Raw genomic sequence first — 12,605 nt, 5'->3', positions numbered from 1 at the left:
TTTATATATAAGATCATCGTATATTATATACTTCGTTTCGTTAGTTAACTCCAACGAGAATTACGAATAAAAGACATATTTTGTGTGTTGTGTAGTGTGAAATGTGTATTAAATAGTGGAAGAACGAATGGAGATCGGAACGATTCGACGGCGAAGAGAGAAGAAAGAGGATAAGAAAAGAAAGAAGAGAAGGTAAAGTTCAAACAATAGAATAAATACGATCCTAAATATATTTTATATACTTTTATGACTCATGCGTGCCCTGAGCGCTAATCGAAAATCTGCGATCATTTCCATTATGAATTTATTGCTTTTATCGTGCCATTTGTTCACATTTTATTTATTACACATTTATATTTAGTTATATTCGAACATTTAATCGATTTACAAGGGAAAGTAATAATTGATTTTTTATTTTTTCTTTAAACTTATTAACCGTATGCGTTAGAATTTTATAGTAAATTATTATAGTATGTTTATACTAAATTAGAATTTATAGGAAAGTTTTCGTAACAAACGTTTCGTTCGTCTATCTTTCTCTTTGTTGAGAATATTCGAAGGACATTGAAATGAAAGGTCAAAGATAGGAGAGTTGTAAAAATAATGAGTACGATAAACATACTCACACATAACCTCTAGATTGACGATGTTAGAGCTCTCGTGACCTTCGAGATTGGTAGCCATACAAGTGTATCTCCCAGCGGATTCCCGTGTTATGCTCTGAAGTACTAGAGAATGGTCTGAAAGCACTATGCCGGCGGTAACGTCGTGATGGAGTTCTTCTTCCTAAATAAACAACCAAAAAATATTGAGGATGTCAAAGAACTTTGAATTAGATTTTGTTGTCGTTTCATCGTTAAGGTAAAATAAAAAAGAGAAGGTTAATAAAATGTTGTAGCGAGAATAACAATATGTCGTGTAATAAAAAGAGAAAGATCAGATATATGTACGCATACATATATGTCAGAAATGTGTATTTCACTAAAAGTAATGCAACAGTCCTTTTTTTTTTTTAATGAAAGTTTCGCGATGTTTATTTGCGAGTACGGTACTCAAACTTACTGCGTAACTTTTCTAGTATTCATAGCCAAACGAATTTTATAATTCTTTCTTTCAATGGCAGGTTCGGCGTAATTTAAAAGTAATTTTACGATATATGGTAGACGAATAATAACGTGAGATAAGTCTTGATTCGTCGTGTAAAGCATAAGGGAGAAGAAGGAAAGTCAAGTTGAGCGGCGATTCGATTCTCAGAGGTTGACGCTCTTTGGTCGCGAACGGTTAGTTAGAAAAGTTAATTCTCTGGATGAAGTAACTTGGAAAAGTTAACGTAACCTTCGGCATATCTTTCTTCTCTGTAATTTCTCTATAACTAACTATATGACACTTTCCAGCATCTTCTTCTTCCTGATTTATTTCTTATGCATTTTAATTTACAAGTTATAGTTCTTTTGTTCTAAGGTTGCGTTATTACGCGAACAAAGTATTTCTTGAAATATTTCGCGTATTGCATATTTTGTCTAGACTAGAATGCCTCCGAATTATTACTATCCATTAAACTAGAAATTGAGGAACTTCTTCGTTTATTTTTGTATTTCTTTTTTTTTTTTACATACGAATAAAAATTTTTTACCTTCTTTATCTAAATCTTTTACTTTCATTATCTAAATCATTTTTTTAAGATCACATTTTTTAGTGTGTTTTTAGTACCTTATTTAATCAATAGCGAAGAGAGGGAAGAGAAAGAGGGTAAAGCGAAAGAGGGTAATTCATGTATTATATATATCATCATGTAAAAGGTGTGTCAATAGTTTTATCGAGTAACCAAGTTAAGGTTCAACTTTGTATTCGGCGACGTTGCTTTCTGATCAACGAAAGTGACGACCGTACTCGAGGAAGGAATCACGGCTTGTTATACATTGACTTTGTCATCGTCGTCGTCGTCGTCGTCGTCGTCGTCGTCGTCGTTTCGACGGAAATGGTAGGACAAAGAGAATTTACGATGTACTAACTCGAGTAATGTCTCGTCCTTCATTCTACGTCTTGTACAACATCCAACGTGTCCGTTCGATGTCCTTATGCTGACACGTAATTCGAGGTAGGACGTAAGTACATTATTTATTTCTTTTCTTAACTCACGCAACACATACATGATAGCGACATTATAATATTTAAACGTGATAAAAAAAATTTACAGATCAAATGAAACATAGTACGATTGAAACGAGAGAACTTTTTGAAGACAGAGATTGAGTTTAAATCTGGATTGCTCTCGTTTCAAGTTTCTGACGTTGATGGATACGACGTGAAGAGATTGTTTTATGGTGATATCTAATAATGTTTTCTGTGACCCTTACAAGTGCCATAGCATCTTCAAATTTTTTCTTTCGTATGGAGATTTTTATATCGTTGAAGCTTTTATTATTTTCTTGTTTTTTTCATTTTCATTGTTAAATTTTGGAAATAAACGCCGTAGTCTTTTCGCGAAGCAAATTGGCAAATGTGAAGTACATCGAAGCGTCGCTTACTAGTTAGTAGAAATTGTTACAACTACCTTAATTAAAGTTTAGATATTGTTGGGCGAACAAAGTTATCCGACATAGAGCTTTCTAACAATTTTAGGTCAATAAAGATTACGTTATTGAATTTTCCATGGATTCTCGAGAGCAAAGAAGAAAATATTACGATTCTAGAAAATAATAATCATACAAAGGAAGTTCTCTGTCGTGGAGAAACGAAAACGTCAAGAAAAACGTGTTGGTTAATTCACGTCGAAAATTGAGTTACTCTTTGCGGCTCGTAAATACGAGCGAGAACGAGAATCTTGGGTGTCTCGGGGTTCGCTCGAGAAAGTTTCATGTCGAGCAAGGATCTGAATTTTCTACGTGAATATATTCTCTCTCTCTCTCTTTCTCTCTTTCTATCTATCTATCTATCTATCTATATATATATATGTGTATATATATATATATATCTTCCTCTTTCGTCGACGAGTTGGCGGCGCTCTAAGTATTATTTGCAAAGTACGTTGAGCAGAGGAAAGCAGAGTAGTCGCTAAATTTGGTTGGCACATACAATAGGAACGACTAAGATCGTGTCGGATCAAATAAGGTGCACTCTGGAAGAACGATGAAACGAACGCATATACGGCCAAGTATCGTTCTATCTACTTGAAAGTACTCACACGCACTCGCTTTAGCGGCCACAAACTTTTGTGTTGTTTTATAAGTATCTAACGAGTACAGTATATTCGTTTATATTTGGTATCGAGAAGTTTACAGAAACTTGAATTCTTGCTATATCAGCAAGTAGAACAGTTTGAATTTTGGCTTCAATATGTGAATACATTCGAGTTTTCTATTTTTATTTTGCACTACTTGCTTTTATTTAATAAAAATTTTCAATACAGAGGACTCGCGTTTCGGATAAAATGCAAAGACAAAGAAAGATATTTTCAATAAAACAGTTCGTGTTATTATCTGTTTTTTTTAGAAATAAACTAATTATTTATTTCTATCTGTTCAATTAGAAATCGATCCGGTATATATTAATATTTTTTAACTGTAGTAACAAATTGACTAAACCAAACAAATTTTTATATTACACGCATATTAAGGTTTTATTTGTTGTTGAAATTTGTATTGCTTTATTTTTTAATATTCACTGCTTATTTTATTTTAACTTAACATAAGAAATAAGGCAGAGATGATGCCTGGAAAGTTATCTAGAGCCGTCGCGTATCGGAAAGTCGTTGGTATTCGGTATTAAATATTCGTATTCCCTGTCGGAGCGATAATAGACCTACCGGGTTCATGTCTTCCAGCTATGAAAAAGCTTGGAATATACGTGCGGCACGTGCTCCTTGTGTACACGTGGCTGTCTGCGATCTCGGTTCTTTTCTTCTGATTTTCTTGAGACAAGCATACGCATATGCTTTTATGTATTATAGTATATACAAGATATCTACTTATGTCCTATTTTTGCATCTGATAGTGAATTGTGCATCTTCAAGTTAGAACTCGTGCTTTTACGAGTTTATAAATAACATATCAATGAATCATAATTTCGATTATTCAAATTAAAAAATAATTTGTTGAAATACGTAAATTTAAAATTGTTAGAAAGTGTATCAAGCGATCATGCTAAATCCTTTTATTCGTATATTTTCCTGTTATAGAAACGGTGATAATATTACCGGAAAATGCATGAATCGTGCTATGCTTTATGGTAGTCTATGAAATTAACGTTATATTATAGCCTGGGATGACTGTATTAAATTAAGACCAGCGCATTAATTAAAACTTCATCGACGCACTCGAAAATACAATTTTTTCATTACCGCACGATTCCAAAAAAATGCAACTTTCGTATTTTGCATTCACATTAATGTGACTCACATGAGAAATAATTATTTATTTGCAAATTGAATCTCCCATGTTAGGTTTTAGTAGTTATGAGAAAATAAATAAATTAATTGTATTACAAGATGTTATTCCTTTCACTGAGAAAGTAGGTAATATGCTACAGATATTTATGGACAACGTATCGACAAAAAGGGAAGCAGTTTTTCGATGTAATAAAAGAAAAAGCTCTTATTATCACGAATAATTTTAATGTAGGTTCGTCGAATTCCGTCCAGCGATATAATAATACGGCAAATTAAAAATGATATTTTCATTCGTAGATACGATTTAATGAATGAGCGGATTGAATTTTTTGTATAATAATCCGTAATATTTTATTGTATTTGAAAAGTACAAAAAAGTAACGACTAAAGGGACACGTAAATATGTGCATGCGCTTTCGGACAGGAAGATTTATTTTTCGTCGCAAGAACGATTTTGACGTGTTACTTTTAAGCAAGATACACTCGCGCTCTTACGAGATTAAAAGGTACTACCAAATGTACTTCAAAGAATCGACAGGAAAGTAGGGGAAGAGTGAATCGATAATACTCTCTATTCTCTCTTCTTTCTCTTTCTCTCTCTTATTCTAAAAGTTTTATTTCACGACGAATGATGGGATTGTGCCGTACGGTGAAGAGAGCGGTAGAACGAGAGGGAGCGATAAAGAAAGACAGAGAGAGAGAGGGAGAAAAGACGGTCAGAATCTTTCTAGGATTTCCCTATTGCGCCTTGCTGTTGCTCAAGTATTCAAAAAAAGCTCGGTACCTAGCACTTGAAAAGCTCCGCCGTTATCTTCGGTCACTCGAGGATCGTCGTGTTAAGCCTCTTAAGGAGGATTATGCTTTCCATCATTTCCTAGTCCGAATCAGTACGCTTCCTGGGAGGATTGGCGAAATCCTACGTAGCATCCGCCTAGTCTTTTCCTATTCTCATCCTCTCTCTTTCTCTTTCTCTCTGAGCTTTCCGACAACGCGAACTAGGTCCTCTTGTGTTCTCTCCACGGACCCTACGCTGTCACCTAGGCTCCAGCGATCTTGCGTCGCGTGAACAGCCTCGGGACAAAACGAAACTAAATAGGAAAACTGTGTCAGGTTAGTTGGTCACTCTAATCCTTCGAAAAAGGTAACATTCCGAACGACGTTTACGATTTTATGAAAATTTTCTGTCACAATTATCGCGCTATCTGTAACGAGCAACGATTCATCTTTCAATAGACATTGTGTCATCGATCTTATACGCGTAGATTGTAAAAGGGATGTAATTGGAATATTTTAAGAAAGTGATAACAAAATCCTGGATATATGTAGGTATTTCATAGAAGTTGCAATTTGTATAAACCGAATGTATAAATATTTTTAAAAAGGATAAATGGAACGAGGTCTACATAATGTATAGTCACCATTTTAAGGTCAATTGATTCTTACCTCATGAAACCAAGTTAGTTTATAGGCTCTAGGATTGGATCTGACGGTGCACTCGAAGTAAACGTCATCGCCCTCTTTAATACGTTTCGGATCCAAGGAAGAACCCATTTTGAGAGTGACGATAGGCGCATCTGCAAAGTGAAGGAGTCAAGAAAATGATTAGAATCGAATCAGTTTTGTTTAAATTGTAATTGAATCGAGTCGAATAAAGAGTCGAAATAAGAGTCGATTTTTCAATAGATCTTGGTTAATCTTTACGATTAGATTTTTTTAATGTATACGAAAGATATCTTTAATTTTTATGTTTATGTATATGTACGTTTGTATTTACGGTTTACTCTATTCGTTGAAACGATGTGTTTTTGAGTAATCGGATTTCTTATAATTTCAAATTTCTACATCATTATTTTCATCCGATTATAGTATTAGCATTTTATCTTAACGAACGAATTATCATATTTATACGTAATTGAAATTTTATATCGATTAATGTTTCATCTCCAACGAAAAATTTGAATATTTTTATCTGGGTTTTCTGAATTCTTTCTCATAAATTTCGTCGACAATTCAAAAACAAGACCTATCGAGTAATATGTAAAATTATTTTTCTTGAATTTGATCTTCTAGAAAAATTTAAGAAAAATCAATTTCATTTATTTTGAACAAATCTAAAAGAATCGGTCTGTCCGTGTGAGCCAAATGCCAAACTTTGTTTTATTTAACGATCGATAAATTTTTCGTTCAAATTCATCGTTGTAACGTCATGATATTTATACTGCTAATAATTATTCATTGTATTACTATTGGTATTTAATTAAACATGTTCGTTTACAAAACTCTACAATTTATTCAACTTGGATCAATTACCCAATATTAATTTAGTTGGTAATCCAGTTTGGCGACCATCGAAAAGAATATCGCGAATTGGCAGCTTTCGAGGTGGTGTACCATGATGGCTGAACTTGGGAACAACAGAGAGAATACGCACAATTAATTGTTATTTAATTAGGTCATATCTGTATAAATATAAATAGAAATAGAAAATTTGAATTGCAAGTATTACTGATTTCACGTTTTATATCTTGATTTGATATCGTTAAAGTTATTTTGTGAAAATTGGGCGTACACTGAATGTTGCATCGTAAAAAGATAATTTCGAAGATAAATATGAACTTTGAGTAAAAAGAATAAAAGAAATTTTTTAAATAATTTCATTTTTATAAAGCATTTCCTTTTCGTCTCATACATTTTGTAATTCTCAAAGTTTACGTTAAAGATGAAATATTCCCATCGAGAAGTTTTTCGATCGAATGGATTACATAATACTTCTCATCGTTCAACGGCGAAGTCGGTTCTACCGAAATATGTAATAAACGAACATGGAAGTTTTCGTCTTTGTAATAACTTTTCAAAAAGATAGAAAAGTAAAGATTAATTTAACAAAATAGAAAGAAAGAATGAGACGATTATGACATTTTCGAAATTATTTCTACCGCTTTCGAGAAATGTTATTTATGAACCGAAGGGGAGCAAACCACGCCATAATAATATGCGTACCTATATTATCGGGGGCGGCGTTTAATGAAATTTGCATTTTCGCTTGCGCTCGTATTCAAAGTACCGAAGTCAAAGGCAAATCTGCGACTGAAATGCGACTAGCGTAATAACGTCACGCACGAATTAACACGAAATATTTATTCCACTGCTTCCTCGTACGAATTACGTAGCGGATGCTTCCATTGATATACCTATTGTTTTTTTAAATATGCAAATTCGCAGTTTTTTGATAAATTCGTTTACAAATATATATATGTCTTTCTTGTACTTTGAATCGTAAGATAATTAATGCTATTATAAGTTTAAATATTGTAATAAATTAGTATAAGGTTTAAAAAATTTTGTATCCTTTAATTGGTTTTGGTCTCTTGTTATGATCGAAACATGTCGAAGTAAGAAATCTTAAGAGCAAACAAATTTTGTTACATGTAGAGTTAAAAGAATAGGATAATAATTTAAAAAAGGTTTTACGTCTTGCAAAATGTGTATTTATATATGTTATATATTAAATGTAGTATTATTTATTAGTATCGACTATCGATTTAGCGATATTTTTCAGATGCATAGTCATATTAATTGATAAAAAGTACAATATCAGAAAATTAGATTTAAGAAATAAAAAGTTATATCTATTTTTTTAGTTTTTTTTTTTTTAAACTTACAACGTATGTATCTATTATAAATCAAATGAATACGAAATACATATCCGGGTATCAATATATAGTAAAAGTAAGGAAGAAGAAGGAGGAAAGAAAGGGTGGGAGGGAGAGAGACAGGGTGAGGGAGGGGAAGAAGGAGAAGGAGAGGTACAGGGAGAGAGAGAGAGAGGTAGTGGTAGAGGGCAAGGAAGAGGGAGAGGGAGAGGGAGAGTGAGAGAGAGAGAGAGGGAGAGAGAACGAGCACATAGATAGTAACATAAGCGCGAGCATGTGGTGATGAACGATATGCGGCACGCACGCGGTTACGTCGAAATGCGAGAGATGTGAGATTGGTCACGCATACATATACTAATGTATGTATATATATCCATATGTATGTACGTACGTGTATTGTATACATCTTTATGCATGCATGTAACTACTTATAGATTGGTGGACGATTGTAGGAACTACGAGTTCATACTACCGCGGCTAGTAATGAGTAGTAAATATGTATATTGTATGTACACATGTTTCAACGATCACACCGTCAACATCATCATTACCAATATTATCGAAACATCACGTTGTAGAAAAAGCGTTTGTTATACTGTTTTTTTTCCTTCTTTACGATTAACTAAAACACTTGAAAAGTTATTGCTTTTCCAGCTATCTTTCGACACGATATTGGAGAGACAGTTTACGATCCATAGAATATCGAATTTTTTGTAGATTTTATTTTCTTCTTCCCTTGTTCTTTCTTCGAATCTATTCCGAAATGGAATCGAAAGAAGAAGAAGCTAAGAAATAGCGTCGCGACTTCTCCTCTCAACTTCATTAACGCGGTTCGTTTGGCCCGACTTTTTTGATTTTCTAGCAACCCTAATTCTGCTACTAGCGACCCTTTGTGCCACAATTGTTCCTTATAATGAAGAAACGAAGTACCTCGAGCTAAAGGAGCTCGAGACTATATTCTCTTCCGGTCGAGCGACCCGGTTTCAATGAAACCATTCTCAAGCCTCCCATTCCGCCATCTTCTTTTTAACCTGGGAAAATATATACTTCAGACTACAAAGACACGCCCGGTAGAGAAAGAGCGCGCGCGCATCTTTTTATGCGGTTCGATATATCATATGTTTTCCTGTCTACTGTAGAAAATTACGATCCGATACGACGACGAGATACGATCTTAAGCGCGGCAACGATCGTTCTTAATCGGTACCGTAACCCGAAAAGAGTTCTCGAGGTTTCACCACTTTAGTTTGTTTTCGTAAAACATTTATAAAACGCGCTCCTACGACACTCAAATAACCATTTATCGTGTCGTAACGAGGTGCGCATTGCTCCGAAATATTAACGAGCGTGCAGTCAACAAAGTTAATCGACCTTTCACGTATTGTCGTTTTCTACCTTCGGAAAACCCTATTAGATTATATTATTTTTTCATTTTTCTTTGAAATATATAGAGTCATTGTTTAATAGCGTACTCGAGATATATCGTTTTTTTATATTTCTTTTTATTTCCGTTTCGCGAGTATTTGAACGAATGCGTTTGAAAAAACGCGAAGAGCAGAGTACGAGTACGAAAAGAAATAAAAGTGTCGATGGAAAAGAGTGGCAAGCCGCGTTCCAATTTTCTTTGCACACCTCTTTTAAGATCTCCTCTCACTTCTTATTTCCCAACCCACCCCCCCCTCCTTTCTTTCTTTCTTTCTCTATCTCACTCCATTTTCTTTTTCTTCGACTGCGTTCTCTACATTTCCTTGGCTTTCCTCCTGCTTTCTTTCCTACCCTATTTGGCAAGGGGTTATCGATAACCGAAGAAAAGAGGTATCGAGTCAATTTATCCGAGACCGATTTTTGGTCACAGAAAGCAAGTGGACCGCTCTGAATGTACACGTTCACCCAAACAAAGGGTGCTCACTCTAGACAGTCTATCTAAACATCAACGTTTTTTTGTCTTCTTTTTGCATCGCGGAAAACGTTCTTTGCTTCTGATTTTCAAATTAACTTTTTTCGCATTGCGACGATCAATATCATTTTTCGTAATCGTAAATCGTTTATGAAAATTCATTTTCGCACCTTTTTTATTCTTCACATTTTGTCGAAACTTCAACGATATTCGTTATTATATCGATCGAGCACAGTAGACGACGTTCGGTTAAAATCATGGATCCTTGTAAAGAGAATACAACAAATGTTTTTGAATTTTGAAAGGTGATACGTCATATGCTCATTCTTTTCATTCGCTCCATTGTTTGCATTAACACAGCCATCGATTTAAAGTTTATCGACGGCTAAGATCGATTCCGGAAACAAATTTAAATATATTATATGAAGATATGAACGCGAGAGTAGATGGAAAGTTGAAGTTGAAAATACCAATTATTATGATTTAAAAAGAAACATTAATACTCTTTGTTTAATGTATTAATTGTTATAATTCCGTATATCATTCCGATGAAAAAAATTACGAGAAGCGTTTTTATGAGCATGGTACAATATAAAATTATTTGTTCGGGATTTATAATACGACATTATATTTTTGACAATATAGTGTAATTTACAAAAAAAAAGAGAACGATGTTTAATATTATTTCGATTAACACCAGGTATTTTTTCGGATGGAATGAAATAATGAGAAAAACTCGTTAAGCAGTAATAAAAGGATGTTTCGTTAGTAATAACGTTCATGAAAGGAAGTTTGACATATAGATGTGGTGGTTATTTTGCGGATAGTCAGTAGAAACTGTTGGTTTTACAGTGGTTCCATTCATAACGAATTCAATTCGTCAACTTCGTTGTCAAGTGGAAAGTTTTGATAAAAGAAGGAAAATGATTAAGCCTCTAAGGATGAGTTTGCGAGAGAGAAAGAGAGAGAAAAAGAGCATAGAAAAGGTAGATAGTTCAGATTTGACTAGGGGGTGAATTAAGGGGAATTAGGAAACTATGGAGTGAATCTCGGACTATCGAATATGTACGAGAGGATATTCATGATATGAATTTTGCAACGTGTGTCGATAGATCGGTAAGATAAGTGAGTCGGATTCCAGCATTGTCGAGTTGTCTTATTGTACGATGGCTCGATAGATATTAACGTCCTCGGTACGTTTCGTGAAATTTTAAAAATTGGATAAAACATATTTTACGAGTTTAAGAAGAAAAAGATAGAAATGAGAGAGAGAGAGAGAGAGAGAGAGAGAGAGAGAGAGAGAGAGAGATTGTATACATTTCTAATTTTTTTCTTTCGAATTTGCATGCATATATGCTCGATCTTTGTTCGAAATTCTATTTTCAAGATTATTACAAATGCTATTAAATCAACATATTATATTTATTGAAAGACCTGTTAAAATCACTGTGCGATTGCCTATCTCTCTATCTTTCCTTTTATATTTCTTTTTCTACTTAAACAAGATTCTAAAAAAGTCGCTTTATTATATAACCCCTTTTTTTCGTTATGATGACAATTTAATAATCGTAAAAACTCATTTACGTTTCCTGAGATCGATCGGTATAAGGAGAAAGAGGAACTCGTAAGATCGGAATTTTGAACAGATTCTGTTCTAATCAGGATGAAATTGAATTCGTGCTTCGATAATGAGTCGAAGGAATGTTAATGCTCGCATGTAATTTAATTAAAACTTTATTACGATTTTGAACGATTTGTCGCAAGTAGTAACGCGTTTCTCTTGAAAGGACGTAGCGGGTCATGCTCTAACCGACCGAAGTGGAAATTAAAAGCGAAGGATCCTTTTGCCGGGTTAATCGGTAGGGCTTAACGATTCAAAGAACGTGGAATTTCCTCAATGGTATTTCTTACGTATCGAATTATAGGACAGTTGGGTAAGGGTAGGTGGTAAAGGCACGCTCTTTGAATTACTTGGAGCCATTTAGCAGTAGAAGTAATGCAGCTCGATAATGGCTTTTCTACGTACGAAGACAATGCCTCTTGGATTTATCGTTTTTACATGGCACTGACGCTCTCTCTCTTTTTCTTTGTCTATCTTTCTCTTTCAGAATTATCGCGACGCATGTTTGCTTTCTTCAAACTTTATGGCTCCCTAGCAATAAATATTTAAAGCACCCTATACAAAGACAAACATGCCAACACCGATATAAGAAAGGATTCGGTAAAGTTGTGCGATAGCCTTGCTGTTCGCTGTGCTACTTTTTAGAATATGCAACTAGAAAAACTTCTTTTTCAGTTACACAAACGAAATTGTATTTGAAACGGGTTTTTAGTTTTTCTTTCTTTTTTTTTTTAAAGTCACTCAATATAGCATATACAGGATAAAAGTAAAAAGTTTAAGAAAAAGAAAGTTTGAAAAAGAATTGAAAATCATACATTCTTATTATTTTATTTTAATTAAGAATAACGTCTCGTTACTTTTCTTTAAGAAAAAATTTAATGATACATATAAAAAATATTATTGAAATGCTTAATAATAAGAATGTAGAGGTGAAAGTATAAACATGGAAATTATGTAGCATGATCATAACAATAGTCGTTAACTGATAATGTCGCATAATCTCTGTCCGATAGTAGGAATCGTGTAGTGTGCTTTGGATAACCATAT

The 12,605-nt window shown here is 33.9% G+C and overlaps 1 protein-coding gene across 2 annotated transcripts in view; it reads right to left on the bottom strand.

The window, feature by feature from the left end:
* Positions 1-12,605, bottom strand: part of LOC122632691 (nephrin-like) — a 112,195-nt gene that overhangs the window by 7,801 nt on the left and 91,789 nt on the right. For both annotated transcript variants that reach the window (XM_043819817.1, XM_043819818.1), the window contains exons 9-10: positions 5,831-5,961; positions 627-786 (exon numbers count right to left, since the gene is read on the bottom strand). In XM_043819817.1, the coding sequence (XP_043675752.1) occupies positions 627-786; positions 5,831-5,961 (291 nt within the window). The remainder of the gene's footprint in view (positions 1-626; positions 787-5,830; positions 5,962-12,605) is intronic.

Source organism: Vespula pensylvanica, chromosome 10 (assembly GCF_014466175.1).
Source record: "Vespula pensylvanica isolate Volc-1 chromosome 10, ASM1446617v1, whole genome shotgun sequence".
NCBI lineage: Eukaryota > Metazoa > Arthropoda > Insecta > Hymenoptera > Vespidae > Vespula > Vespula pensylvanica.
Note: the sequence above shows the minus strand (reverse complement) of the source record. Positions and strands in the feature narration are given on the sequence as shown.